The sequence below is a fragment of the Mugil cephalus genome, chromosome 4 (assembly GCF_022458985.1).
Source record: "Mugil cephalus isolate CIBA_MC_2020 chromosome 4, CIBA_Mcephalus_1.1, whole genome shotgun sequence".
NCBI classification, from domain to species: Eukaryota; Metazoa; Chordata; class Actinopteri; order Mugiliformes; family Mugilidae; genus Mugil; species Mugil cephalus.
Genome location: NC_061773.1, coordinates 1,922,929 through 1,946,829, shown reverse-complemented (window position 1 = coordinate 1,946,829; position 23,901 = coordinate 1,922,929). Strand labels below are relative to the sequence as shown.

Sequence of the window (23,901 nt, the reverse complement as noted above, 5' to 3'; positions counted from 1 at the left end):
AAAAGGAATACTATTAAATACATAAACATTAGTTGATAATAAAAAACCTCAGGGACAATATATAGGGACTTCACACTGGACAATACAAGAAAATAATAAGTAATATTTATGAGCCTAAATATTGAATTTGATTGCATTGCTGTTATTAATATATTACATTGACTGGACCAAAATATGCAGACTATATGGTATTCTTACATATTACTTTTGAAAATGATTATTCTTTATTACCTTCTTTCTTCTTCAGAATAAGATAATCATTTATTGGATACATAGCAGCAGAGGGAACAGAACAGTAACACACAGAATCATGACCAAACGAAACACAAAGAAAGTCTTAGTTTTAACACTTCAATCAAATAATATCAAATCAGTTTTATTTTCCATGTACTGTATATATGAACACACATACAAAGACTTTTTCTCTCTATTTAATCCATCCAATTTGGCAGTTGGAGCAGTGGTCTGTATGTTAAAATGTTCACATTATGAAGTAGCATATTAGATCCATCCAAGTCAAAAATATCAATTTACAAAACAATATTGATCGTGTTTAGGTATTTGAAGTGAAAATGCCTTAACAGTAAGAATTTGTGTTAAGTCCATAGTCTCCAAGACAATGATTACCAAACACATAAACAATCAGTAATCAGTGACCGGTCATCATGTAATGAAACATGTGGGTCAAATAGTGGACTTCTCTAGTTCAAATAAAAATAAATCAAATCAAATCAAATCAAATCAAGCTTTATTGCGATTTTGACAGACATACAAATGTAATTCCCTCTACATCCATTACAGAGGCAGCCTTGATCAAGACACAAAATCCATTTGTTTTTGACAATACAATGTAGCAAAAAAGAAAAAAGAGAAAAAAAGAAAAAGAAAACTGAAACAAAAGCAACTGGACTTGCTGGGTGGAGTTGGGTTTTTCAACTCACATAATTAGGGTCTGTAACCAGATACTTACCTGTAATTAGAAGAATCTGTATTGATCATATCTCTTTTCCTCAATGATTGGTACTTGCATTATCCAAGGCTAGAGACTCCAGTCTTAAAGAATAGAATAGAGTTTATTTGCCATTTGCACAGATACATTACAGGATTAGTGGAATTCTTGTGCAGTCAAGCTTACTAAAATTTAAAAGGAAAAAACTGGCATAGATGACAGAATCTAATACAATTAAATACTGAAATACAAAAGTTAGAATTATATGCGCAAAATAATATATATTATGTACCATAATGTGAATAGTGGTGAATCTTTTTGGGGGAGAGACATTAAGATTGCTGTATATTGATGGCAGATTATATCTCAGTTGGCCTCCTCTTCCAAAGCATCTGTCTTCCAGGTGCACTGGAAGTGTGTACTGTGTATGTGAACTGCTGAATCATGGCCTGAAGAGCTGGCTCTACTGTGTTGACTTTATGAATGGGTTGTTTTGTTTCGACAGTTCTCAAGTCTACAATTTCTTACTACACTGAACTACGTTGCTCTGCTACAGCCTCTGGGTCTTGTGTTTTGGGGGGACAAGCTTCTCCTTCAGGGTGAGATTGGGGATTGCGAGGTCCAGTTTTCCTTGGTTCGGCTTTGTTTTGTTCGGATATTAAAGGGGACGTGTATATGTGCAAACATGGTGCGCAAACAAAAGGTGCAGAATAAATTCAAAAGAGATCCTTATTGAAACAATTGGTGGTGACGTCACCACCCAGCAGCCCCCTAATAATATTAATGAGTCTTTATCAAGAATAAAAGACGCAACGATCGTGGAAATAGTAGTACAGTATAACAATAAGACCCGAGGTGCGTGTAATCATCGCGGGTCAAGGGCTAGCGGAGTGACCACCATCCGCCGAATATGTGGGGAACGTTCCGGTGTTTTGTGTCATTTTAATTGTTCACTCCTTCTTTTCGTCTGCGTGGATTCAGTCGGGAGAGTGAACCCTGCAGCAAACCAAGCGAGGCCACAGCAACATATGTACACATATCTCCAGCTCGGTTATGAAAACGGACTAAGTGTTCGCCCCCTCTCCTTCGAGCAGCCCACTCACTGTTCACGGGGGTAGCTGATAGAAGAAGATGACCCTTTTCTCTTCGTTTGAGGAGGCTCTGCTGCTGCCGCTGCGTGGGGGAGTGGGTTACATCCTGTGGCGTTTCCTGTGTTTGTAAACTAGACGGCACTGAAAACGTCGGGCGAGTGAAGCAGAAAGGTATGCGGGTGTCTTTTAATTTTTTCTCTCTTCTACTTCGACGCTCTGTGAATTTTAACCGTGCACAGCGCGGCCGCGCTGTTGCTTTTGTAAGATTCGCGGTCGAAGAAGGAAGCGAGTGGATTCACTCAACAGCGTCAGTGTTAGTAGCCATTGCTAGGTCGCTAACAAATGTTCGCTTAGGCATAGGGAGGGAGGGGGAGGCTCTCGCAGCGACGGCCATCACGAAACGTCTTTATCGCTCAGTCTCGTCTTGAACCAGTGGAGCTTGTGTCTTCCAGTGGTATTATACTGATTCGATTGATCGGTCCTGCTCGCAAGAAATGTATTTATTCCTTAATCCGCTGCGTGAAACCGATGACCAGGTGGGCAAAAAAATGTTGGAATACAAGGGTTAACGTTAGAGTGGGCGAGGGCGCCAGCGAGCCGTTAGCTGCTGTTAGCCAGCCCGTCCAACATCAGCAGAACTAACATTAGCTTAGCTTGGGTGGGAATGCGAAGGCCACCTTTACAAATGCTAAAAATGTGTTTTCCGATCGACGTTATATTGTGGCTACACGCGTTTGTCTACTGGCAACCAACATAACGTGAACAAATGTAATTTAACCGAATCGTTAGCCTAATAGCGTTATTGCTATTAGTCATTTTGTGACTTACTGTTTCTATATCGATGAAAATACCAATGTGCTTGCTAAAAATGTGTTTTTCTTGTTTTGCGAATGTGGTCAAATATAACTTAGACAACATGCTATTAGGCTAACGACATGAAATAGAAGGGTATGTTTTTTGTTGTTTTTTCTTTTTCTTTTTTTTTTTTTTTTTATCAGCGTTAGCCGATGTTAGCTCTCAGCTAGCTGCCTGTCTGTTTTTCCTTGCAGCGTTAGCCAGCCCTAGTTAACCAACGTCAATGGGTTCGGGTTAGCCCAAAGCATTGTAGCGTTAAGGTATATCTTTACGGCCTCCACCTGGCTACCGTTAACTTTTATGAACTTAACCCGCTAACTTTAACAACTGTTGAAACAAAGAACAGTCAACTCCTAGGGCGAACTGGCAGAAAAAGACCCTTCGCGAGATCGAGAAATGGTTCTTTGAGTGAATAAATGGCCTCCTCCTAACACTCCACTTAACAAACCCCGTGTCGAAATACGAAAACAAAGCTTTTTCATGGATGTATGAGCATGTGTTCAGACATCGAGCCCGTCGTGTAGTTAAATACGTAACTGATATTAGATTTCGAATTAACGTTATACTTCTGTAGTACATGCTGAATAATTCCCACTAACGTTTTCAACCTCCGCGAGAACAACAAAAAACCCACTCATACAGATTGCAACAATACATTTTTTTGTGCTTATAAACGTGGTTTAACATTATTTTGCATTTGGTGTAGACGTAATCCTCACATTGTGTTTTTCTCATAATCATTTATGCATTCCCTGTAAAATGGTAAACCTGTCTTGGATTTAAACATGCTAGTCAAAATACCAGTTGTCTCCTCAGTCTTGTTTCATAACATGTCCTGCAATAGTGTGTAGTAGTTTATCCTCCGGTTTCTGTCTTTTTCTCAAGTTTCTGTGCAGCCTCCCATCACCTTTATGTGTTTCAGTTGGTTTTCTTGGGTTATCTAAACACTTTAATGAAGTAAATCAGGCTTTATGAAGCTGTTGAGTCTTTGTGAACACCCAGGACATGCCGACGTGCCTTGTTGTGAGACTTTTAGCATCCAGGTTAAAATAATATAACTAGCGGGCAAAATTATATTTTAGGCGGTAAGGTACCTAGTGGCATGTGCCATAGGGATAATATAATATAATATAATGTAACATAATAGGTTTGTGACATTTTCATCTGCTTTAATGATTATACTTCCATTGCCCCAGTGTATCACTTTTGTTAGAGAAAACCACAACTGGCATTTAAAACAATGACCTCCACTATGGTTCAGATTTTTGATGTACATGCATTTTAGTATAAATAAAACATAGAGTAGTTCAACTCTATTTTTGATGTCCACAGTGTTAGTCATAATGTTCCTATCCTCACCCAACCTGATATAAAAAGTAGTTCTTTTTTGTGTCTTATCAGTCATAGAAGCTCTGAGCTGCCTTAAAATTTCTATGTGATGTTTTCAGCTTTGTAGTTTTCTTATTTCTGATCAAAATGTATTAGTTAATCCTAATAACGTTTCCTAACAAACAAAGCAAATGAAATGTTTGCTAATATTAACCACAGTTTATTGTCATTTTTATATATAAAAAAAATATACAAATCCATTTAAACAAAAGAAAAAAATCTGAAATTAATTTGTACAAATGAGGAATATTTCTGTGTTTTTTCTTTCCTTTGGTATATCTAACCGTAAAGACAGCGAGTGATGCTGTTGTAATTTAATGTTTGTCTGTTTCATCCACATCCTCCTCTTCCTCAGTTTTAATGCTAGATGAGTGAGGTGGGTGTGGCTTCCCACCAGCCCGACCATCCTGACTGACGGATCTCTGGATGACCTTGTCCCCACCCCTGTCCCTGCGCTCACATATACCACAGCAATGTCACATCTGCCCAGCAGCTCAGTCCGCGACCATATGAAATGGGTTTGTTTTGAGAACACCAAAGTGGCTACAAATAACTTTAGTGTCAGTCTTGTGTCACTCAGGATGTTGTCGTTGATGACTACCTTGGCAGATGCCATGTGACTGGCATTACTGTCTTAGATGCAGAACATTTCAAATTGCAGACAACGTTTAATATAGTTGGTTAAGTCTTGCTCTTTATTCTTTGTTTGCAGGCGGGGCTGCTTGGCTGCGAGGCTGTCCTCTCCAGCATGGCGCTGATGCAGGCCAGCTCCATGGCCGCTCCGCCCAAAAAAATGATGGCTCCACTTGGCCATGGACCGCCGCAGAGAGACGGACCTGACCGTGCTCCCCAGAGTCATATGATCCTCCCATCTGGAATGAGCTGTCCACCTCTGGTTAGGACCACATGAGAAATGTTGTTAATGTTGTGAAGAGGGAAATATTATATTATATATTTTTTTTACCTCTAAATGCAGAACAAACTGTACATTGCTTTTCAGTAGCATTTTACTAATAAATTAGACAGTTTATTTCAGTCATACTTTTAAGGATAGTAAAAACCATTGCCAAAACACTTCCCATGTGATGTAAGGGTCAAAATGTAAGATTGTTAAAAATTTTCTGTCACCACAAAATTAACGATTCTAAATTGTTCGAATAGTTTAAAATTGTGTTTGATTTACTAAATTTAAAAATTGTACGAGACTTAAGTGCCTCCAACAATGGGTTCAGTGGCTAGTAGAGACAAAGGTTCAAGCTGTTTAATTCATTTTGATTATGTTTTTAGTTTTACAGTTCTGAAAATAGGAAATAATTAAAATCTCCTGGCTTTTTTCAGCTCATCCGGAAGGAAGGTGAATTCCAGGCTCCCCGCCTGCTGGATGAGAAAGAGATGAGGGCCAATGAGGACATGCAGCAGAAAAAAAAGAACAGGAAATCAGTAACGCCCTGCAAAGTGAGAGAACAAGAAGGAAGGGGGGGGAAGGTCAGTGGCTATGACTGCTAAACTGGGAATGGTCGCTGCCGTGCTTTGTTAATTTTTCCTCATTACATAAAAATTTGCCTTCAGGTCCTCCAGACATATTTTCATTTCGTGGAAGCATTTAACTTTATTCAAGTGTGCCTAACTTGGAGCTCTCATGCGTGCTCATTTTGTTTGTGTGGGGGTGGGGGGAGGAGTTCAGGGAAGATGTGGAGGGGGTGGAGGATCTCCAGAGAGGAAAGAGGGGGAGGGGAGCAGACTGAAGCAGAGCACAATAACTGCAGTTGTGTGCATATCAGGGGGAGCAGAACATGAGGGTGTCAGGCCCTTGGTTGGTATTGTGGGGTATTTCTCAATTCAAATGTAAATTACTTGTATTTTTTTAAAAAAATAAAATAGATAATAATAATTAAAAAAATATATATGTTGGCTTTCGTACCTAAGATAAGTTAGATTTTTTATTCTTTTTTTTTTTGAAAAATAAAACACTGAAAAAATATGAGGATTTTTTTTTTTGCCTTAATTGGTAGATTATTTGTGGCATACATGTAACACATTGTGCCTTTGTATTTGAGGTAAATGCTCTATAGGCTAGGCAAAGCCATTAGTGCACTCTTGAGGCAGAATTCAAAATGTCTGACCACTTTTCTTAACTATTCCTCCATAGGGCACAGGTGGAGATGAGAATGGTCCATCATCCAAAGTGCAGAAAAACTTTATTTGCGATCACTGTTATGGAGCATTTAGGAGCGGCTACCACCTGAAGAGACATATCCTCATTCACACAGGTATGGTTCACACTCGAGACAACTCAAGTTCACTGTTTAATAAGCCAGACAGATTTTATTGCCTAAATAAATGAATGATTTGTTGAAAGAGGACCTGAAAGCTTGAGTTGGACTGAATCTTAAGAGTGTGCAGCAACTGTGAGGTTTTGCAATGGCCTGCTTAAAACCTTGTTTGGTAATAGCTTTTTGCCTCACAGCTAATTGGTACTTGTGGGGACTTTAACTAAAACTGGTGCTCTTCGGTTTAGGGGAGAAGCCGTATGCTTGTGCCGTATGTGACATGAGGTTTATTCAGCGTTACCACCTGGAGAGACACAGCCTCATTCACACGGGTATGCGTCCCTTAACCGTACCCATATTACATAAATCTTGACTACTCATGTAGTCTGTCACTTGAATCAATGGACAGATGCTCAGGGTTCATTTTTGTCTGTGGACAGTAATTTTCCAACAAAGCCACCCCCCAAAATCTGTTCAGCGAAAAAACATAATGCACAGCCTGTATTCGTCCCCAATACCAAGAAAATTTTACAAGGCAGTGTAAAACAGTGCGGTCCAGTAGTCCAGAGTCCACTATTAAAAACTCTTAAAAGTTCTTCAACATTTAGAATAAATATATTCTCCCTATTTTTAAAAAAAGAAAAAAACATTAATTTCACATCGTTGTAGACTGCTGAATCGGGATCACAGCAGACACATTTCTGATTTTCTCTATTGTGAAGAAGAGTCGCACTTTGGTACCTGTGAAGCTGTAAATTTGTTCGTTTAAGACAAACTTTGATTTGACTGATTTGTCTGTTCTTGGTTTCAGCTGGGGTACTTGTTGGCCCACTGTTTTTTTATGCTAAAAGAGAGATTTCCTGTTTTATGAGAAAGTAGTAGTAGTAAGAGAGTGTTTTTTTTTTTTTTTTTGTTCATTTGTACTAGTGTTGTTTGTGCAAATACTCCAAATATGTGTGGTGCTTGACACAGGTCTTCACATGGTGGTGTTAACTTAAAAATAGCATTTACACTTGGGCAAATAATTGTACATTTCCAGACATCTAGCAGTTGCTGCATGCTCTGTGAACACCTTGTGCAGTACAACACCTCACAGTGCACCACTGGGCAACGCTTCATCACAGCTGGTTGTGGTCACGAGTACAACAGACCACTTGTGACCACCCTCGTTGTTTGACCATCCCACAATCACTTCTGTCAAAGCATACTGGATGTTTTATTCAAGTGTTCATTTGGACAATTGGACTCCATGTAGATCTGCAGTTTAGAATCAGTTTTATGCTGGTTAATGTTCCTTGACGTTTAAAGTGCATCAATTCAGCTTCTAAGTAGTAGTAAAAGACTTTTTGATAGTGGACTCAAACTTACGGACCCCAGTGTGTGTGAATGTGATATCCTCAAAGCACAGGCCACAGAAACACGCAATCCATACATTTATTTATGTATTTTTAAAATGATTTTGGATGTTGTCATTAGTTTGTCAGTGGAAATAACTGCATGGACATCAAAGGACTATGTTGTTTGTTATTTTAGGGCTTTAATCAATATCTGCGTTGCACCATCTTACACAACGTGCTTTGTTTTTCATTGTTTAAGAAGTATGCACTGTGGGTAAGTCAACCTCCAACACATTGTTCTTCCAAGTCAGTGTCTATTGCCCCAGCATTCACAGTCAGAAATGCTCTGAAACTAAACGATTACTGAGCAAATCCACCCAACTAAGTTAGCATGGCTTCTATGCACATTTGTATATGTATAATTTTTTATTCCAGTATCCCAGTAATTTACGTAAGCACTTGTGGCAACACTGCATCTGTTCTTTCTGTTTTCCCACATGATATATTTTGTGATTTAAAAAAAATATACGTATTATTTAACACATTATCATTCATTTAATAGACTGAATAGCCTTTAATTGTATGCTCTGTGTGTGTAGGGGTGAAGCCATACGCTTGTTCCATGTGTGACATGAGGTTTTTCCAGCGTTACCACCTGGAGAGACACAGACTCACTCATACGGGTATGCGTCCATTTACCGTACCCAGTTCTAGTTCTAACCCTTTTTCATCATTATAATTATTCTTATTTTAAAAATTGGTATATACATATATATATATATATATATCGGACCTATTTAATTCTTATCCAAGAAAGGCTGAAAACCAAAAGCATTTCCTGTCTGGACAGCCACACAAAAGGCATACAAGCAAACAGGTGTTCAAACAGCACTGTAGGTGCTCAGGAAAACAAAACCAAACTGGATTCCTTATAAGTGGGACTTGTTGTTTTATTGAGCGTTGACCAGGTTGTTGAAACTGACCTGTATGATTCTATATCAACAAATCTCACTCACTGTATGATGGTTGATGATTTTGTAAATGAATCAACCTTTTATTATTTGTACATTTAAGTCTTCTGTACCTTATAAGACTAAAATTGTTACAATCAGACAAAAGTAAATATTACTACTGAACACCTTACATCAACTAAAAGTGCTCCTGTGGACCCCTCAAAGTGCATAATCCCTTTTGTACCATTGCTTTGCACCAAAGTATGCATTAATTTTTTACTGCTGCTTCAATCTAACAGAGCAAGAATTAAAGGTAGTTGTATCTTTCATTGTTTACATAGTAGTATAGCATTTTACATCTTGCATATTCTGAGATACAGGTTCAGTTCAAAAATGTTGTCTTATAATAAACCTACCCAGTGAATAAGTTGTTGATGATGAGTTGTTGCACTTCAAGAAATTAAATTTTTTATTTTTTATTGTACAGGAACATTTTTTTTATTCATTTGTTTTGAGTGAACTTGCATATAGTGTTAGAAACTATTATGGTGCATCAACTACGAATCACTCCCAGTGAGGACTGTAAACTGGGTAAGAGTTCTGTTAAGGTAACTGTTGGATTTAGGCCATGGTAAATTATGGGAATAGTCCTTTGATGTCCACACCTAAGCATGTTTCTAGGCTGTATCTGTCAAGCTTTTAATGAAATGTTGATCATATTGTGGCACGGGTGCTTCTGCTGCTCTAAGTTTATGGCGGAGATCAGATTGGAAGCTTCCGAAAGCAGATGCAGATCATCATTTTGGAGTGGTTAGGCAACGTAAAAGCTTCAAAAACAAAACGGATTTGATTGCCACTGTAAAGGGAATGTAAGTTCAAAAGATACATAAACCAGCTTGCAGTTAAGTTGAAAGCACCACACTCAGCATCATGCTAAAAATGTTGACGCTCATAATAATGATTGGCAGATAAGTATGTTGACGTTTCTGCTTCAGCTGGCCAGTGTGATCACTGTCTCAGACGTTTCTTAGCCATCTCTTTGCTGGCGTGTCTTGTTTTAAACACTCTTAGCTTACACTCTGTTGCTGCTTAAGTTTCACGTTGCACTCCAGCTAATTTGAAAATGAACTGTTACTCATAAAAACTTCACTAATTTGTAAAACATAAATTGCCCCTTTACACAAAGCTGTCTCCCAGGTCCCAGTGATTTAATGACTGTACATGATGCTAAAGGAACGTCTTAGCTAATATGTTGATACTTTGTGTATGTAGGGGTGAAGCCGTACGCTTGCTCCATGTGTGACATGAGGTTCTTCCAACGTTACCATCTGGCAAGACACAGCCTCACTCATACTGGTATGCGTCTGCTTGCCCTAGTTCATTAGGTAGAGGTGTTGTAAGAAGTGTCTTAGCTTTCGTACTCATAGCAGTGTGAAAAGATTAATGAGTAGAATGACTATGGACTCAAAAAATGCGCATATTCAGAAACCTGAAGATGTATCCAGACATGTGTTAGGATGGTAAAATTTAAACTGTATAATTTTTAGCTCTTCATGTTAATATACACAATGAGACATCCAAGTACAAACAACTTTCCCCTGAGGAATGCTCTACTTTGTTCTGTGAAATTACTACTTTTGACACTATTTTTTTCCATTTGACCAAAAAAACACGCGTCTCACCACAGTACACATAACCAATGCAAAACTTCAAAACTCCTGCATAGGCAGATGGTGTAACGTCTAGAACCAAAAGAAGAGCTTTTCTGAGGGCAGAGTTGATGGTTGTGTGTTGAAACTAATTTTTCCATTTACATACTTTTTATGTGTGTAGGGGTGAAGCCATACGCTTGCTCCATGTGTGATATGAGATTTTTCCAGCGTTACCACTTGGCAAGACACAGCCTCACTCACACGGGTATGGGTTTGCCCTTTTTTGCTACATTGGTGCCCATACATGTGACATACAGTAGTCTTTAAGGCTCTATTTTGGACAGGATTTCCAAGTTACCTCTTTTAATCGACACAGTCCCTGTAAATTGCGCCTTGACTTGAGTTTAAAGACTTTTTTTGGTGTTGCTAAGTCTGCTTTAAAGAGATGGACCAAGTTTTCTCACATGTTGACAGGTTAGACAGTGTTAGCTGAATGTATGTACTGTGCCACTGCTTTGGCATGTCTGGATACATAAGAAGCGAGTGTGTCCTATTAATTTCATTGTGTTTTTGTTTTTTTTTTTAAATCATTTTGCTCTGTGTGTGCAGGGGTGAAGCCATATGCTTGCTCCATGTGTGACATGAGATTTTTCCAGAGATACCACCTGGCAAGACACACTCTCACTCATACGGGTATAAGTTTTACTTATCCCTCTCACCTCACACTACCGGGGGTTGTAGATATTTGCCCTTGTGTGTTTTTTATCATCTTACTGTGACAATACTTTTACACTATACATACTGTACTTTGTGTTACCCACATTCATGATTATGAAAGATTCAACATTTCTGGTGTACTTAATTGCATTTTATAACTGCTTTTAGTGTCAGCATCACAGATATGTTATGTTTATAAAATACTTGACACCAATGACTAGTATGTAATGACTGATTGTGTGCACATAGTTCATAAGAAAGTTTATTTTTTTCTAAAATGTGGTACTGTATGCGTTTAGGGGTGAAGCCATACGCTTGCTCCATGTGTGACATGAGGTTCTTCCAGCGTTACCATTTGGCAAGACACAGCCTCACTCATACTGGTATGCTCAAATTAATTGTTCCCCCTTTCACTGTGAAACCCTTTCATATAAACAATTTACACATGATTTATTTGACATTGATAAGCTCCTATATGCAAAACTACAGTAATTCCGTTGTTGGTAAAAATTGATTTCCCCTTCTAAAAAATGTGCAATAGTATTTTTAGGCTTTGTTGGAAAACTGTCCACTGAAAAAGTGACTCTTTAAAAAAAATAAAATATATGTATATTTTCACTGTAATGGTACTTTTGCATGTTGATTGATAACGAAAGACACATTACACTAAAAAGCATTTCAAGTCTAGACATTACTCACCTAAAATGTCAAGTACTTTTCCCTTTTCCATCGGCCTGACCGATAATGTGATTCGTCTTAAACAAGCTTCTATGTTCTGTTGAGTGAATATTATTCCAACTGTTTTCTAATTGATCATGCACCTCAGGGTAATGTCCTCATATGAGTGATCTTTTTTGTGTAATGTGTCTGTTAGACTTTCGTCAGTAGTAAACAACATGAAAGTGTTTAACTTTGCTTTTTAAGATCTGGTGCTCATGAACTTAATCACTGTGCTGAATGCGTCTTAACCTTGTTGTGTTGTGCTTAGGGGTGAAGCCATATGCTTGTACCATGTGTGACATGAGGTTTATACAACGTTACCAACTGGAGAGACACAGTCTAACTCATACAGGTATGTACTCTTCCTTCGAACCTTGTTTCTCTCTCTCTACTGGGGTTTGGGTCATGCATGTGCCCCCACAGTAATATTTACATGGCTGCTTCAAACTCGAGTTTGTATTGCTTTTTGTACTGACCACTGCTTATTGTTATGCAGCATCTGTAACGATCTTCATAAGCCCATGTGCAGTAATACTTCTCCTATACTTTGTATATGAAATGACATGATGACCAGGAAACAAAATACTAAGACCACTCTGGTTTGTAGTTTTTAGTCAGCTGTGCTTAAAGGTTTTAGCCAACTCCAAAATGAGATTGCCAAAAACAAACAGACATAATAAATGAATGAAGAACGTCATTGCTGAGAAGAATTTTTTTTAACAAACACCACAACAAACACTACGATTGACTTTTGTTTTCTATGACTTGCAGACTCATGATTGCACAATAAGATTTTGTGTTTTTGACACACTGACAACTATTGTTTATTAGTTGTATACAGTAGAAAGGGGGTTGGAGGTAGAGTAAGCCATTCTAATCCAATAGGCTTTTGACTGAATGTAGATCTCACATGGTCTTTCAACTGTCAAAAAAAAAAAATCTGTGTTTGTGCACAGTCCTAGGTCTATTAATGGGAGTAAAACAAAAAGAAAATTCTGTTGTGGTGATGGGAGATCAGGGGAAAGGGTGTGGTGTGAGTGAGAGGGAAATTTATTAGAGGAAGAAGGGATACCCATGGAACTACCCAAGAGGAAAAGCTCAGAATATGAAAGGGTATGATGATCAGATCAGAGATTGGAGCTCCTTAAACATCACTGATGCTTGAGTGGAGAGACTTCCAGGAGTTGAACCCCTGAAGACGGATGCGTTTGATCTGTTTCTGCATGATAGGTGGGTAACATTAGCTTTGCCTTTTCACTGAACCCAAATATGCTGCTGTTGTAGTGTAGTGTCAGTTGTACTTTGTCCGGAGATGACGTATTTGACCTGGGACGTCTTGTTTCTCTCTGCATGTTGTGTTTGCAGCGGCAACACTACCTGGCTAATGATAAACACATTACTGGAGTGTATTGTCGTCCACATTTTTCTCATTACTACTGTTGCCTTGGCCTTAAACGCACAACAACCTTGGGGGCTAAGCTTTTGAAGGAAGGGGCATCTTTTTCAGGAATGGCTTACTCCACCTTTTTAATAATGTTAACTGTTCTGATTGAAACAATGTTAATTCACATTGAGCGATACATCCAAAAAGCTTGTCATGTAGAATTTAGAAATGCAACAACTGGAGAAAACTGGGGCACCAATTGGGACACTGAGAATTTTAAGGTAATGACACAGAGTCTTGTATATTTTAGAACAGCTGTGAATATAATTAAATTCAGAATTAATAGCAGCATAATGGTAGTGTAGTTCACTGACAAAGGGCTTTTCGGTTGGCGGGGCCTCAATTGATGGGAATTTATGTTTAGTTAATAATTAGAGTAGTTTTTTTTCCAGGTGAAAATGAGTTTGCAGCCAATAAACTACTCAACTTAGTCCTTGTGTCATTTCAAATTCAAAGTAATGGTCTAGAAATAACCTCTCCTGTTATGTCAGTCTAATAATATTCTGTAATCTTAATCTGTCATTTTTACACTATGGTTTTAAAATTGTAGCTGGAGCAGTTTAGTTTTTTTGGATTACAATGTAGACTCCGTATTTAATTTTATTTCAAGTTAAATCGAAGTTTCCCTGCATATCATTGTCCAAAGTCAATGTCTTGTGCAGAGTTGTTTGCCAACTGCCTAAAATAGTCTGCGATCAGCGTGACAAAAATTTGAGTTTATGAGTAAACAAATCTATTCCATAAACCTTTACTGCGGCATGTTTAAATTACTTGATTGAAAGCACACATTGGCACATCGTGAAAACTTATGTCGGGCCAGTTAGAATTAGAAAGAGATTTCACCTCAGTTATTTGGCTGGTCATTTGGTTGGTTTTCTTTTTGGTTATGTTTGAAAATAAGTACATTTTGCTTTCCCCATAGTATGTTGTCACTATTCCCCAATTTTTGAAATTTAATCTTTGTCCCAAGACACTACAAGTTAAACTTTAGTCCAATTGGAAGGCAGATTTCTGAAGCATGCTGGAATTTCCAGTTCAAACGAAGCGCTGATGAGTGCAACCGAACTTTACTAAACAATTAGTAAAGTTGAATATCGATCATTTTTGGCAGTTGAGTTATTTTTTTTTATGCTAAAGCTGGTACTTTGTGTGCATAGGGGTGAAGCCGTACGCTTGCACCATGTGTGACAAGAGGTTTTTTCAGCGCTACCACCTGGCGAGACACAGCCTCACTCATATGGGTATGCGTCTGCCAATCTTAACTCCGTCACAAGATTAGGATGCTGCAACATCTGTATGCTTGAATCCAGTAAATATCTGTAATGGTACACAGTTTTCTGCTCGATCAGATTTAGAAGTGTTATTTCCATTAGATGAAATCATCAGCTCATGTGTTGTGTAAGTGGATTTTTAGTTCCCCTCCAAGAGCATCTTGATGGTGTTATATTGTACAGTTACTTTAGGGTATGACATTGGTTATTAACCACAGATAACAATTTAGCCGTTTGTGAAATAAGAATATAGCTTAATTTTTTTCACTGTTGCAGAGACACATAAATAATTGTCTTGATGCTCTGCGTTTAGGTGTGAAACCTTATGCTTGCACCATGTGTGACATGAAGTTTTTTCAGCGTTACCACCTGGCGAGACACAGCCTCACTCATACTGGTATGGGTCCGTGCACCGTGCCCATTACATTCAGTGTTAGTTCACTTCTACCTGTTTCACGTGTAAAGGCATTTTAACAGTGTGTTCACAGTGTGTTGATGTTAGTCATTATCGGTATGGACCAGCAGGATAACTATAATTCAGTATTTCCCTGTTTTACTGTTAATTGATAACTTCAACACTACAAAATGGATTATGATTTTAAAAAAAAATGTTTTTTTGCATGAATTGGCAATTGTGTGGTTAATAACCAATAGTGTAAACATTAATTCCTAAATTATAAATGGAACGTGAGGCAAAGTAATATAATACTGCTACTTTGCATTTAGGTGTGAAACCTTATGCTTGCACCATGTGTGACAAGAGGTTTTTTCAGCGCTACCACCTGGCGAGACACAGCCTCACTCATATGGGTATGCGTCCGCCCACCTTACCCATGTTACTGAGTTCAGACTGTATTTACTTTATGTTAGACACAGAGTCATCTGCAGTAGTCATCCGCATCGTTTAAACTGACCAGGCGAATAATCCTCATCAAGCCTACTTTACTTATGTCAATAAATGTAACATTAAATGAAAAGTGCTATGAAGTACATGACTGCAACATCATCAGCTCATGTGATGTGTTATGTTGTGGATTTTATCGATTGGTTAAAAAAAAAAAAAAAAAAATGAATTAATTGCTTAAAAAAACGATCTATTGATGATGGTGGTTAACAACCCATCAATTCGCAACAGATATTTGAAGTATATTGTTTATTGATGGATTGTGAACACAAACCCCCACAAAGAATAATACCTTAATGCTCTGCGTTTAGGTGTGAAACCTTTTGCTTGCACCATGTGTGACATGAGGTTTGTTCAGCGTTACCACCTGGCAAGACACAGCCTCACTCATACGGGTATGCGTCAGTGCACCTGCCCTCCTCACATTATATACTGGTCACTGTTACATAGTCTTTATTGTGCCAATATCAGGAGTGTCAGCATTGGCAACGCAGATGTCCTCTTTTAGTAATTAACTTAGAAGTAAGTGATGGTCTCGAGAGGATTTAGCATCTTTAATGAAAATTGACTAAACACCAGCATGAAACACATTTAGCGTGTGCTCTGTGCCCTGAACAAACTGTTTTGTTCCTGAAGTTTTGCTCCAAATGCTAGTTAGAAATAGCTTTTCAGAGAAGAATTGTCATATTACCCTTTCACAAGTAGTAAAAGTTTTAGTGACTTGAAGTGTTTTCTTATTGAAACTAAGCTAAATACTTTGAGTTACTGATGTAAGTAAAACTTGGCTTAACTGTTCAGCTATGACCACAAGCTACAAATGTTAGTCTTTAATATTCTTAAATCTAATCATCTGTTTTAGTGATATACAGTGCCCCTTAAAAGTTTTTCTTTACTGACCGCCTGCTGATGTTTTGCGTCAATTTTATGCAGCAGTTTCTAATAATTTCCGAGTGCTTTTAAGCGGCACTGTGTGTAAAACAGTCAGTTGCGTACTACTTTATATAAAATAAACATTTGACACATCTATTTTTTTATTATTATTATTTTGCATGAATTGGCAAATGTGTGGTTAATAACCAATAGATAAGGTATTAATTGGTGAAGAATGGAAACTGGGGTAAAGTAATTTGCTTTGCATTTAGGTGTGAAACCTTATGCTTGCACCATGTGTGACAAGAGGTTTTTTCAGCGCTACCACCTGGCGAGACACAGCCTCACTCATATGGGTATGCGTCCGCCCACCTTACCCATGTTGCTGAGAGAGCAGACTGCATACACATTAGATAATAAGTACAGCTGACTGTGAGGCTATTATTATTCTGTAAAAGTAAGAATATGTGTAAATGCGATTTTAAAACAAATCTCAGGATGTAAATAATTGTGAAACTCTTGATATCATCAGCTCATGCGATGTGTTTACCTGTGGATTTGAAATTTTGATCGACACCATTTGATGTATTTTTAATTGGATGTGGAAGCTGCACTCAGCATACACTCTTTATAGGAAAAGTTAAAACAAGTGAAAAGTGGTTAACAACCCATCAATTGTAAATAGATATTTTAAAAGTACGTCACTGATTGATGGATTGTGAAACAGAAACTAAAAGCCATGAAAATAACGTACTGATGCTCTGCGTTTAGGTGTGAAACCTTTTGCTTGCACCATGTGTGACATGAGGTTTGTTCAGCGTTACCACCTGGCAAGACACAGCCTCACTCATACGGGTATGGGTCCGTGCACCTGCCCTTCACATTATATACAGTGCTGTGCAAAGGCTTTAGGCACTACATGTACAGTAAAGATGTTTCCAGAAATTCCACCAATAATCTTTATTCATCATTTAAATTATTGAACACTGTAAAACATTTTTTATTACTGAATATTGTGACCATCATTTTCCTTTTAGAATGGCATCAAATCTCCGTCTGTTCGGTGTCCGAATCCATCTCTTAATCCTTGACTCCATAATGTTGAGGACAAGACTTTGTGTTGCAGGATTCTGTTTATTTTTGCACTTGATGATTCAGGTTGTATGTTGTAAGTAGTTGTCAAGCTCCACACTAATCAGACAACTTTTAAACATGTATTGACCCATAGAGTCTAAACATCTTAAGTGCCTGAAGTTTTTTTTTTCCCAGTACTGTAGATCAGCTTTTACTTTACTATGGTATGATGAGTTACTCCTTTTAAGTGTTTTGAAAAAAAAAAAAAATAAAATAAATAGGCCAAACTTTTTTTTTGTAGTTGGATGCTCTAGCCTCTTCTTCTATAAGTCCTGTAACCAAAACTGAAACTAGTAATTTTTCCTGTTATCAAGTCATTGACCATCCTGTCGATTACACACTTATGTTGAGCTAGCAAAAGGGTCAGCAACAACATTACTTCATTTACACCTGATCTGTGTCTGGACACATTACCAGGTTATGGGAAAATCCATTGCATTGTGACAGATCAGGTGTATACACAGTACAGGCTCTTAAAAGGTCCCCTAATGCTTCCTGCTGACTGAACCAAGCAACAATCAATCCATAGGAATAAATAGCATTTCTGCACTTGACAGGGAGAAGGCCCGTACAGATTCGTCAGCTAACCAATTACCATATTAAAATCCTAACACAGTGAGGGCACATTAAAAATAATTAGTCTGCTTTATTACTCTGATCATGTGTTCACATCGATATTGTAATATATCACAATGCCAGGTGTGTTGTTTTAGCTAGGGGTTGATCTTGAGCAACCCCTAGCTAAAAGACAGCCAACGTGCCACTATCACCCAGGATTCAGACTCAATAAGCACATAAACCCCAAACCGGTTCTACCAGAACTACGCTCATTTAGAGTTTCAGCATTCATGATAACATCTGATTCCATAGTGGCAATTAAAAATCATTAGCCAATAGATAAATGGTGTAAATGTAGGTCGTATAGGTGACCAATAAAAAAAAAAAGAAGTATTTTTCCGCAGTGTTAAGCAATGATGTCACTCAAACTTTGACTTAAATATTAACCTTGCACAGCATATAAGACACACTACATCTTTGTCTTTTAGCTTTAAAATCAGATATCCATATTATGATCAATAACAAGTATTCCGTTTAATTCTTGGTCTTAGTTGCATGTCTGAACATTTCAATATTAAATATTTAAATAAAATGGGAATTGCATTTATGTAGCATGAGTTAGTATCTCCAAGTTTTTAGTCTTAGAGCTAGCTTGAGCTTTAACGTTGTATTTCTTGCACTTGTGGGTGGTAGGGCTAATATATTGCTCTGTGTGTGTAGGGGTGAAGCCGTATGCTTGTTCCATGTGTGACATGAGGTTTATTCAGCGTAACCACCTGGAGAGACACAGCCTCACTCATACGGGTATGCGTTCTTTTACCGTACCCTTATCACTGAGAAAAGGCACTGACGCTTGCAACCTGACGGGGTCACAACAAACTCGAGTTTGGATTGTCAAGTCATTTGATGGGATGTTGAACCAGTCTCGAAAGAAAAATAAACTGCTCCAATTTCTGGGGCATTGTTGCGTAGATCTGGGCCACGAAAACAAGAAATTCCACTCTGATCTACACATAATGAGTTGATGACGAGGCCTTTTTAGAATATCACTTTTCAAATGCTGACAGTACACTGTTGACGTTTGTTCCAACTTTTTTCTTTAAATGTTGGAAATGTAGTTTGCAAAGAAAGATTAGTATGTAAGAACGTTGCACGCACTTTGTTGGTACAAGACACTAAAATTGATGCATTGACTTTGTATTTGTGTGCTCCTTTAGGAGAGAAGCCATTTGCATGTGACATGTGTGATATGAGGTTTATTCAGCGCTACCACCTTGAGCGACACAAGCGTGTCCATAGTGGAGAGAAGCCTTACCAGTGCGAGCGGTGCCAGCAGGTATGGAGCAAAATGGCCCTAATGTTACACACAGCCTACTACTCATCATGTATTATTGAAATTTATATGCAGTATCAATAATCTTGTTTGTTAGCTGATTTATGTTGTAGGGTGTTAAAAATAAATAAATGGAATTAAATTGGTGCCTTGTCCCCATCCTGAAAATGTGCTCAGATTGGTCAACAACTGTCTATACATGTTAAAGCTGAGAGCTGAAGTAGTCAGTGCTGCCAGTCAGTTAGAAAATATGTTATTGGATGAAGAGTTGGCCTAGTAGAGCAAGGTGAGTCCTCAAACATTTTAGTGTTTTTTTTCCCAGAAAAGGGGTAGTACAGGGTGCAACAAATAGCATATTAATGAATAAATCAGATTTGATTTCATGGTAATTTTATCACCTGATTGTAATTAGTATACAGTCAGTTATTTCAAACACTCACCGTGTCTAATTTGTGTCTTCTGAAGAACTTTTCACGCACAGACCGGCTTTTGCGGCATCGGCGGTTGTGCCAGGGTCGCAGCGTAGCCAAAGTAGAGAACCAGCCATGCTGCGAACCACGCCCATATCCCCAGGAACCTCCGCCCGCACCCCCAACCTGGAGCCCCCTGCATCCACCCCCGGGTCGGCTTGCGGTCTGACATTCCTGCTTCCCCGGACCCACAACATCGGCAGAGACGGGACAAGCCACAGGGTTTCTTCTTCTTCTCAGTTCTGCGCAGAGTGGCACCACACTCTAGCACAGACTGATCTCGCAGCTCCAGTCTTGGAATTAACAATGACAGCGGGACATTTGTGTTTTTTTTGGTTGTTGTTGTTTTTGTTTTTTGTCAACTTTTTACTGTCCTTTTTTTCCTCCGTTTTTTTCTTTTTTTTTTCTTTTTTTTTAATTTTATTTTTAAAACACCAGACTTTTCTGTGATGAACAGTGCTCCTGTTTTGTACTTAAACTATTTGATTTTTTTGCAGAAAAAAAAAGTTTTTATTGATGTTCAAAAATATTGGCATCTGGTGGTACTCGGGGTGGGGAGAGCACTGGGTAAAGTTTACTCTGACTTTTTGATGACAGACGGGATGAAGTGGTGAAGAAAATTTTTTGAGTTTTTTTCCAGTTTTTTTTTTTTCTCATGTGGCCCATTTTGACAAAGGCTTCGTCACTTAGGACAAAGTTACTAAAACTGAACTTTCCCTCTAGGTAAAGGGAAGACACTGCTTTGTGGACATCTCATTTATGGATCAGACTTTGCTTACTGTTGCAGCCAAGACGTTTAAAAAGCATTGTCTATATGAATATAATCCAAGACGTGATTTATCAGCGCAGAAGGCTCAGTTTTATTCATTACTTTGTGTAAATAATTGAAAATGTTTATTATTATTTCACTATGGGGGCTGGAGTGGTGTGTGTTTTTTTTACAATGAACAAAATGGGCCACAAAGAAACTGAGTCTGTTACCACTGGTCCACTGTGTCAAGTCCTGAGGAAAACCTGAGTAACCTTGTGAGCGTCATGAAAAAAAAAAAAAACTAAATGCCAGTAGGTGTAAAACCAGGACTATAAAAGGAACGGCAAGAAGATGAGCTGCAGGTGATCGAGGAGTCGGGGTCGCTGGATTGTCACGTATTTTATCTCTTGTTGTGTCGTGTGTGACATGCTGACGACTCAGGAAAAGGAACATGGCGGCAGCCTTGGCAAGCGCTCCTCCTCCCACGTGTGCTGAGAGTACGTGCTAATGTACGTTCAGCTGTAAATACACGGAGAGTCTCTCCTGCCCCCCCCCCCCTCTTTCTCCCCCTCATTGATGCAGGCTGGCCACTACAAGTCCCATTATTCTGTTTGTACAGATTTGTGAGATTAGCCAGAGGGGTATACAAAAATCTTGTGGCCTTAGTACGTATCTTTTTCTTTCTTTCTTTTCTTTCTTTTTTTGTTTTTTAATTATCTGCCTTTTTTCTCAACTGTTTAATATTGTGGATCAGATGTATTTGCTAGCCTTTCATCAACACCATGTTTATTTTCTACCCTAAAGCTGTCATGGTTACTGAATGTCGACGGCTTCAGTGGCGCTAAAAACCGACTAATGTGTTATTCTGTCCAGAGAGTCGTCTTTTATGATATTGAATATTTTTGGGTCATTGTTACTGATAACAGTGTAACACGGTATATAATCGTAAAGGAGCCCCCCTCCACCCCATCCCACCCTTGGAGTTTTGACAGTCCTTGTGAGAAGTCAGTAGTGCTAAATAGTTTTTCCCACTGCAGTTCTTTGGCCTCGGCAGAATCCACTCTGCTGCACACTAACAATTGCCTTTTCATCCAAATATTACGTGGTCGGTGTTTAATAATGGATGTCTGTCATGTCATTGGGTTTAGCCTTAAGTAAGTTGCGGAAACACAAATAATCATTGTAGTACTAAACGCTCATGTAACAAACGATCCCTTTTCAACTGCGATGTTGGAAGTCTTTGAGGCAGCAAACCGGAGGCCGATGAGGCAGCCTCCTCGCTGCTCACTGGAAGAATTTCTCAAACTTGATCCTTTCTGTTGATTGGTGAGCGGGTGGTCACGTGGTCCCTGTGTTGTTCACCCAAGAAATGTCAGAGCTGGGTAGGTGGATTGTTCCGCTGAGGACGGAGGTAGTCTCACGGGATCATTCTTAGAAGATGGTCTGGATAAAATAAACTTAGAGCTGGAGACTGAATTGTAGGCGGCAGAGATGTTTGCGTTCAGTACAAATAAGAAGCAAATTTCTGAGTTAAGTTTTATTTACCAAAAGTATTTTTAGTTTTAGTTTTTAAATGGTCCAATGATGTCAAGGCAAAGTTGTGGGATGTGTTGAAGTGTGCACAAAGTTGCAAATAGTTTTTTAAATGATAAGTTAAAGTAAAAAATCCTTTGGCAGTGACAGGGGCCAAGTTTGAGAAATGCAATAATTTGTTGTGGAAACACTATTCCACCTGTCTGTGGAAGGGATCATGCCGGTGCGAGCACATACTGAAAGAGGCTGAAGGGCAATACAGTATATAGTGGATGTCACTTGTTAATACCTTTTTGTCATTCTTATTGTTTTTAGTATCATTGTTAAAATGCAATAGAGTTTTGTTTTGTTTTTTTTCATTATTTTTCAGACAGGTCAAATGGTTACTGTCTGGGAGTTTCTCATCACATTTTATTAATTGTTTCAAGGACCTTTTTTATTCTGATGAAATTGTAAACACTGGAGTGAAAGGAAAAGGACAAAAAAATATTTTTCCTTCCAACTGTACTAGATTTTAGGTTTTAGACAAAGCCTATTTCTCCTCAACTCGACATGGAAGGCAGACAGAACAATTTGGATCAGTACAGTTCAGAGCCCAGTATGTTTCGGTGATTTTGACATTAGAGGCAGTAGTGCCACAAGGAAATGTTTTTTTTTCTTTCTTATACAAAGTCCCTGGTATTTGTAGTAAATTATATTGATAATGGTATTAGATGAACAACAGCATAACAGTAGCTATCACAGATTAGTTGTTTTCTTTATTAGTCTTGCATGCAGAGTTATGGTCCTCAGTTAAAATAGGATCTTGATATTGATTATTTTGTGTAGGAAAATGAGTGCATAAGAATAACTTCCTAAAAAAATGTTACAATGATTATTGTAAAATGGGCTAACTAATATGTACCCTCGTGATCCAATTAGTTTCAACTGTATGAAAATCAGAGGAGAGGCTTCTTACTATTATGCTGAAATAATAAAAGACTTTGTAAAGGACTTTTCTTTTATGTTCTTTTCATTTTAAACACTCAGGATTTGTTTTTACTTTATGAAAATCTTGTTTCTGGGTTGTGACACATGCCTGCCATTTGTAAACTGCAGGTTTCTCTCACTTGGTCTGACATTTCACTTCAGAGGATATGGAAAATTTTCTGCAGACCGAAACCTAATCTCACATTTAATGTTTTACCCTAAAAATGTTTCAAGTCTATTCATTCTTCCACAGGACAGAGGTGAATCTTCCACAATGTCACTTAAGATTTGTCATTGCATCGTCAGACAGAAAATATAACATGCAAGTACCTTTAGTCATCATCTGTCCTTATACACAGGCTTATGATACTTGTACTTTACTCTTGTGAAAGCGGAGTACATACATATTTTGTGCTACTTTACCTTTACATTGTTCTACACGTCGGAGGGAAATATTCTATTCTATTCTGCCACATTCATGCAGAAAGCTTTAGGTGCTTTTAAGATGAGTATTTTACACACTCTACAGTCCTGCTCTCCATTATTGGCCCCCATGAAGTTCAAGTACATAATGTGGAATATCTTCTGAAAAAAATGAATCATGTGAAACATTTCTTTTCTATAGAGAACTCATGTTTGATACAAAAGAGAAAATGATAAACAACAATTTAAAACAATAAACAATGGGAGGAAAAAGGAGAAAAACTTAAAGCTTGCTGTGTCACTAGTAT

At 38.2% G+C, this 23,901-nt stretch overlaps 1 protein-coding gene across 43 annotated transcripts; it reads left to right on the top strand.

Annotated features, from left to right (window-relative positions):
- Positions 1-448: 448 nt before the first annotated feature.
- On the top strand, positions 449-23,194 carry znf740a (zinc finger protein 740a). Of its 43 annotated transcripts, none has more exons than XM_047584129.1 (21): positions 898-2,211; positions 4,640-4,802; positions 4,997-5,179; positions 5,623-5,739; positions 6,434-6,554; positions 6,803-6,886; positions 8,491-8,574; positions 10,117-10,200; positions 10,678-10,761; positions 11,106-11,189; positions 11,513-11,596; positions 12,202-12,285; positions 14,535-14,618; positions 14,962-15,045; positions 15,375-15,458; positions 15,864-15,947; positions 16,695-16,778; positions 17,194-17,277; positions 18,835-18,918; positions 19,332-19,450; positions 19,913-23,194. In XM_047584129.1, exons 2-21 carry the CDS (start codon positions 4,758-4,760, stop codon positions 20,084-20,086), a joined length of 1,935 nt encoding a protein of 644 aa, XP_047440085.1. In that variant the 5' UTR covers positions 898-2,211; positions 4,640-4,757; the 3' UTR covers positions 20,087-23,194. The 43 variants fall into 43 exon arrangements, 41 of the variants coding, with proteins under 41 accessions (XP_047440086.1, XP_047440085.1, XP_047440099.1 ...); XM_047584127.1 differs by having other exon boundaries at positions 899-2,211; positions 5,623-5,769; XM_047584128.1 differs by lacking the exon at positions 898-2,211 and adding an exon at positions 2,245-2,576 and having other exon boundaries at positions 5,623-5,769.
- The last annotated feature ends 707 nt before the right edge of the window (positions 23,195-23,901 follow it).

Excerpts from the sequence above, each read along its gene's own strand:
- znf740a (XM_047584127.1), top strand. The coding sequence starts at position 4,758 with ATGTCACATCTGCCCAGCAGCTCAGTCCGCGACCATATGAAATGG. Across the intron at positions 6,887-8,490 it reads ACACAGCCTCATTCACACGG|GGGTGAAGCCATACGCTTGT; the intron begins GTATGCGTCCCT and ends CTGTGTGTGTAG. Across the intron at positions 15,046-15,374 it reads ACACAGCCTCACTCATACTG|GTGTGAAACCTTATGCTTGC; the intron begins GTATGGGTCCGT and ends CTTTGCATTTAG.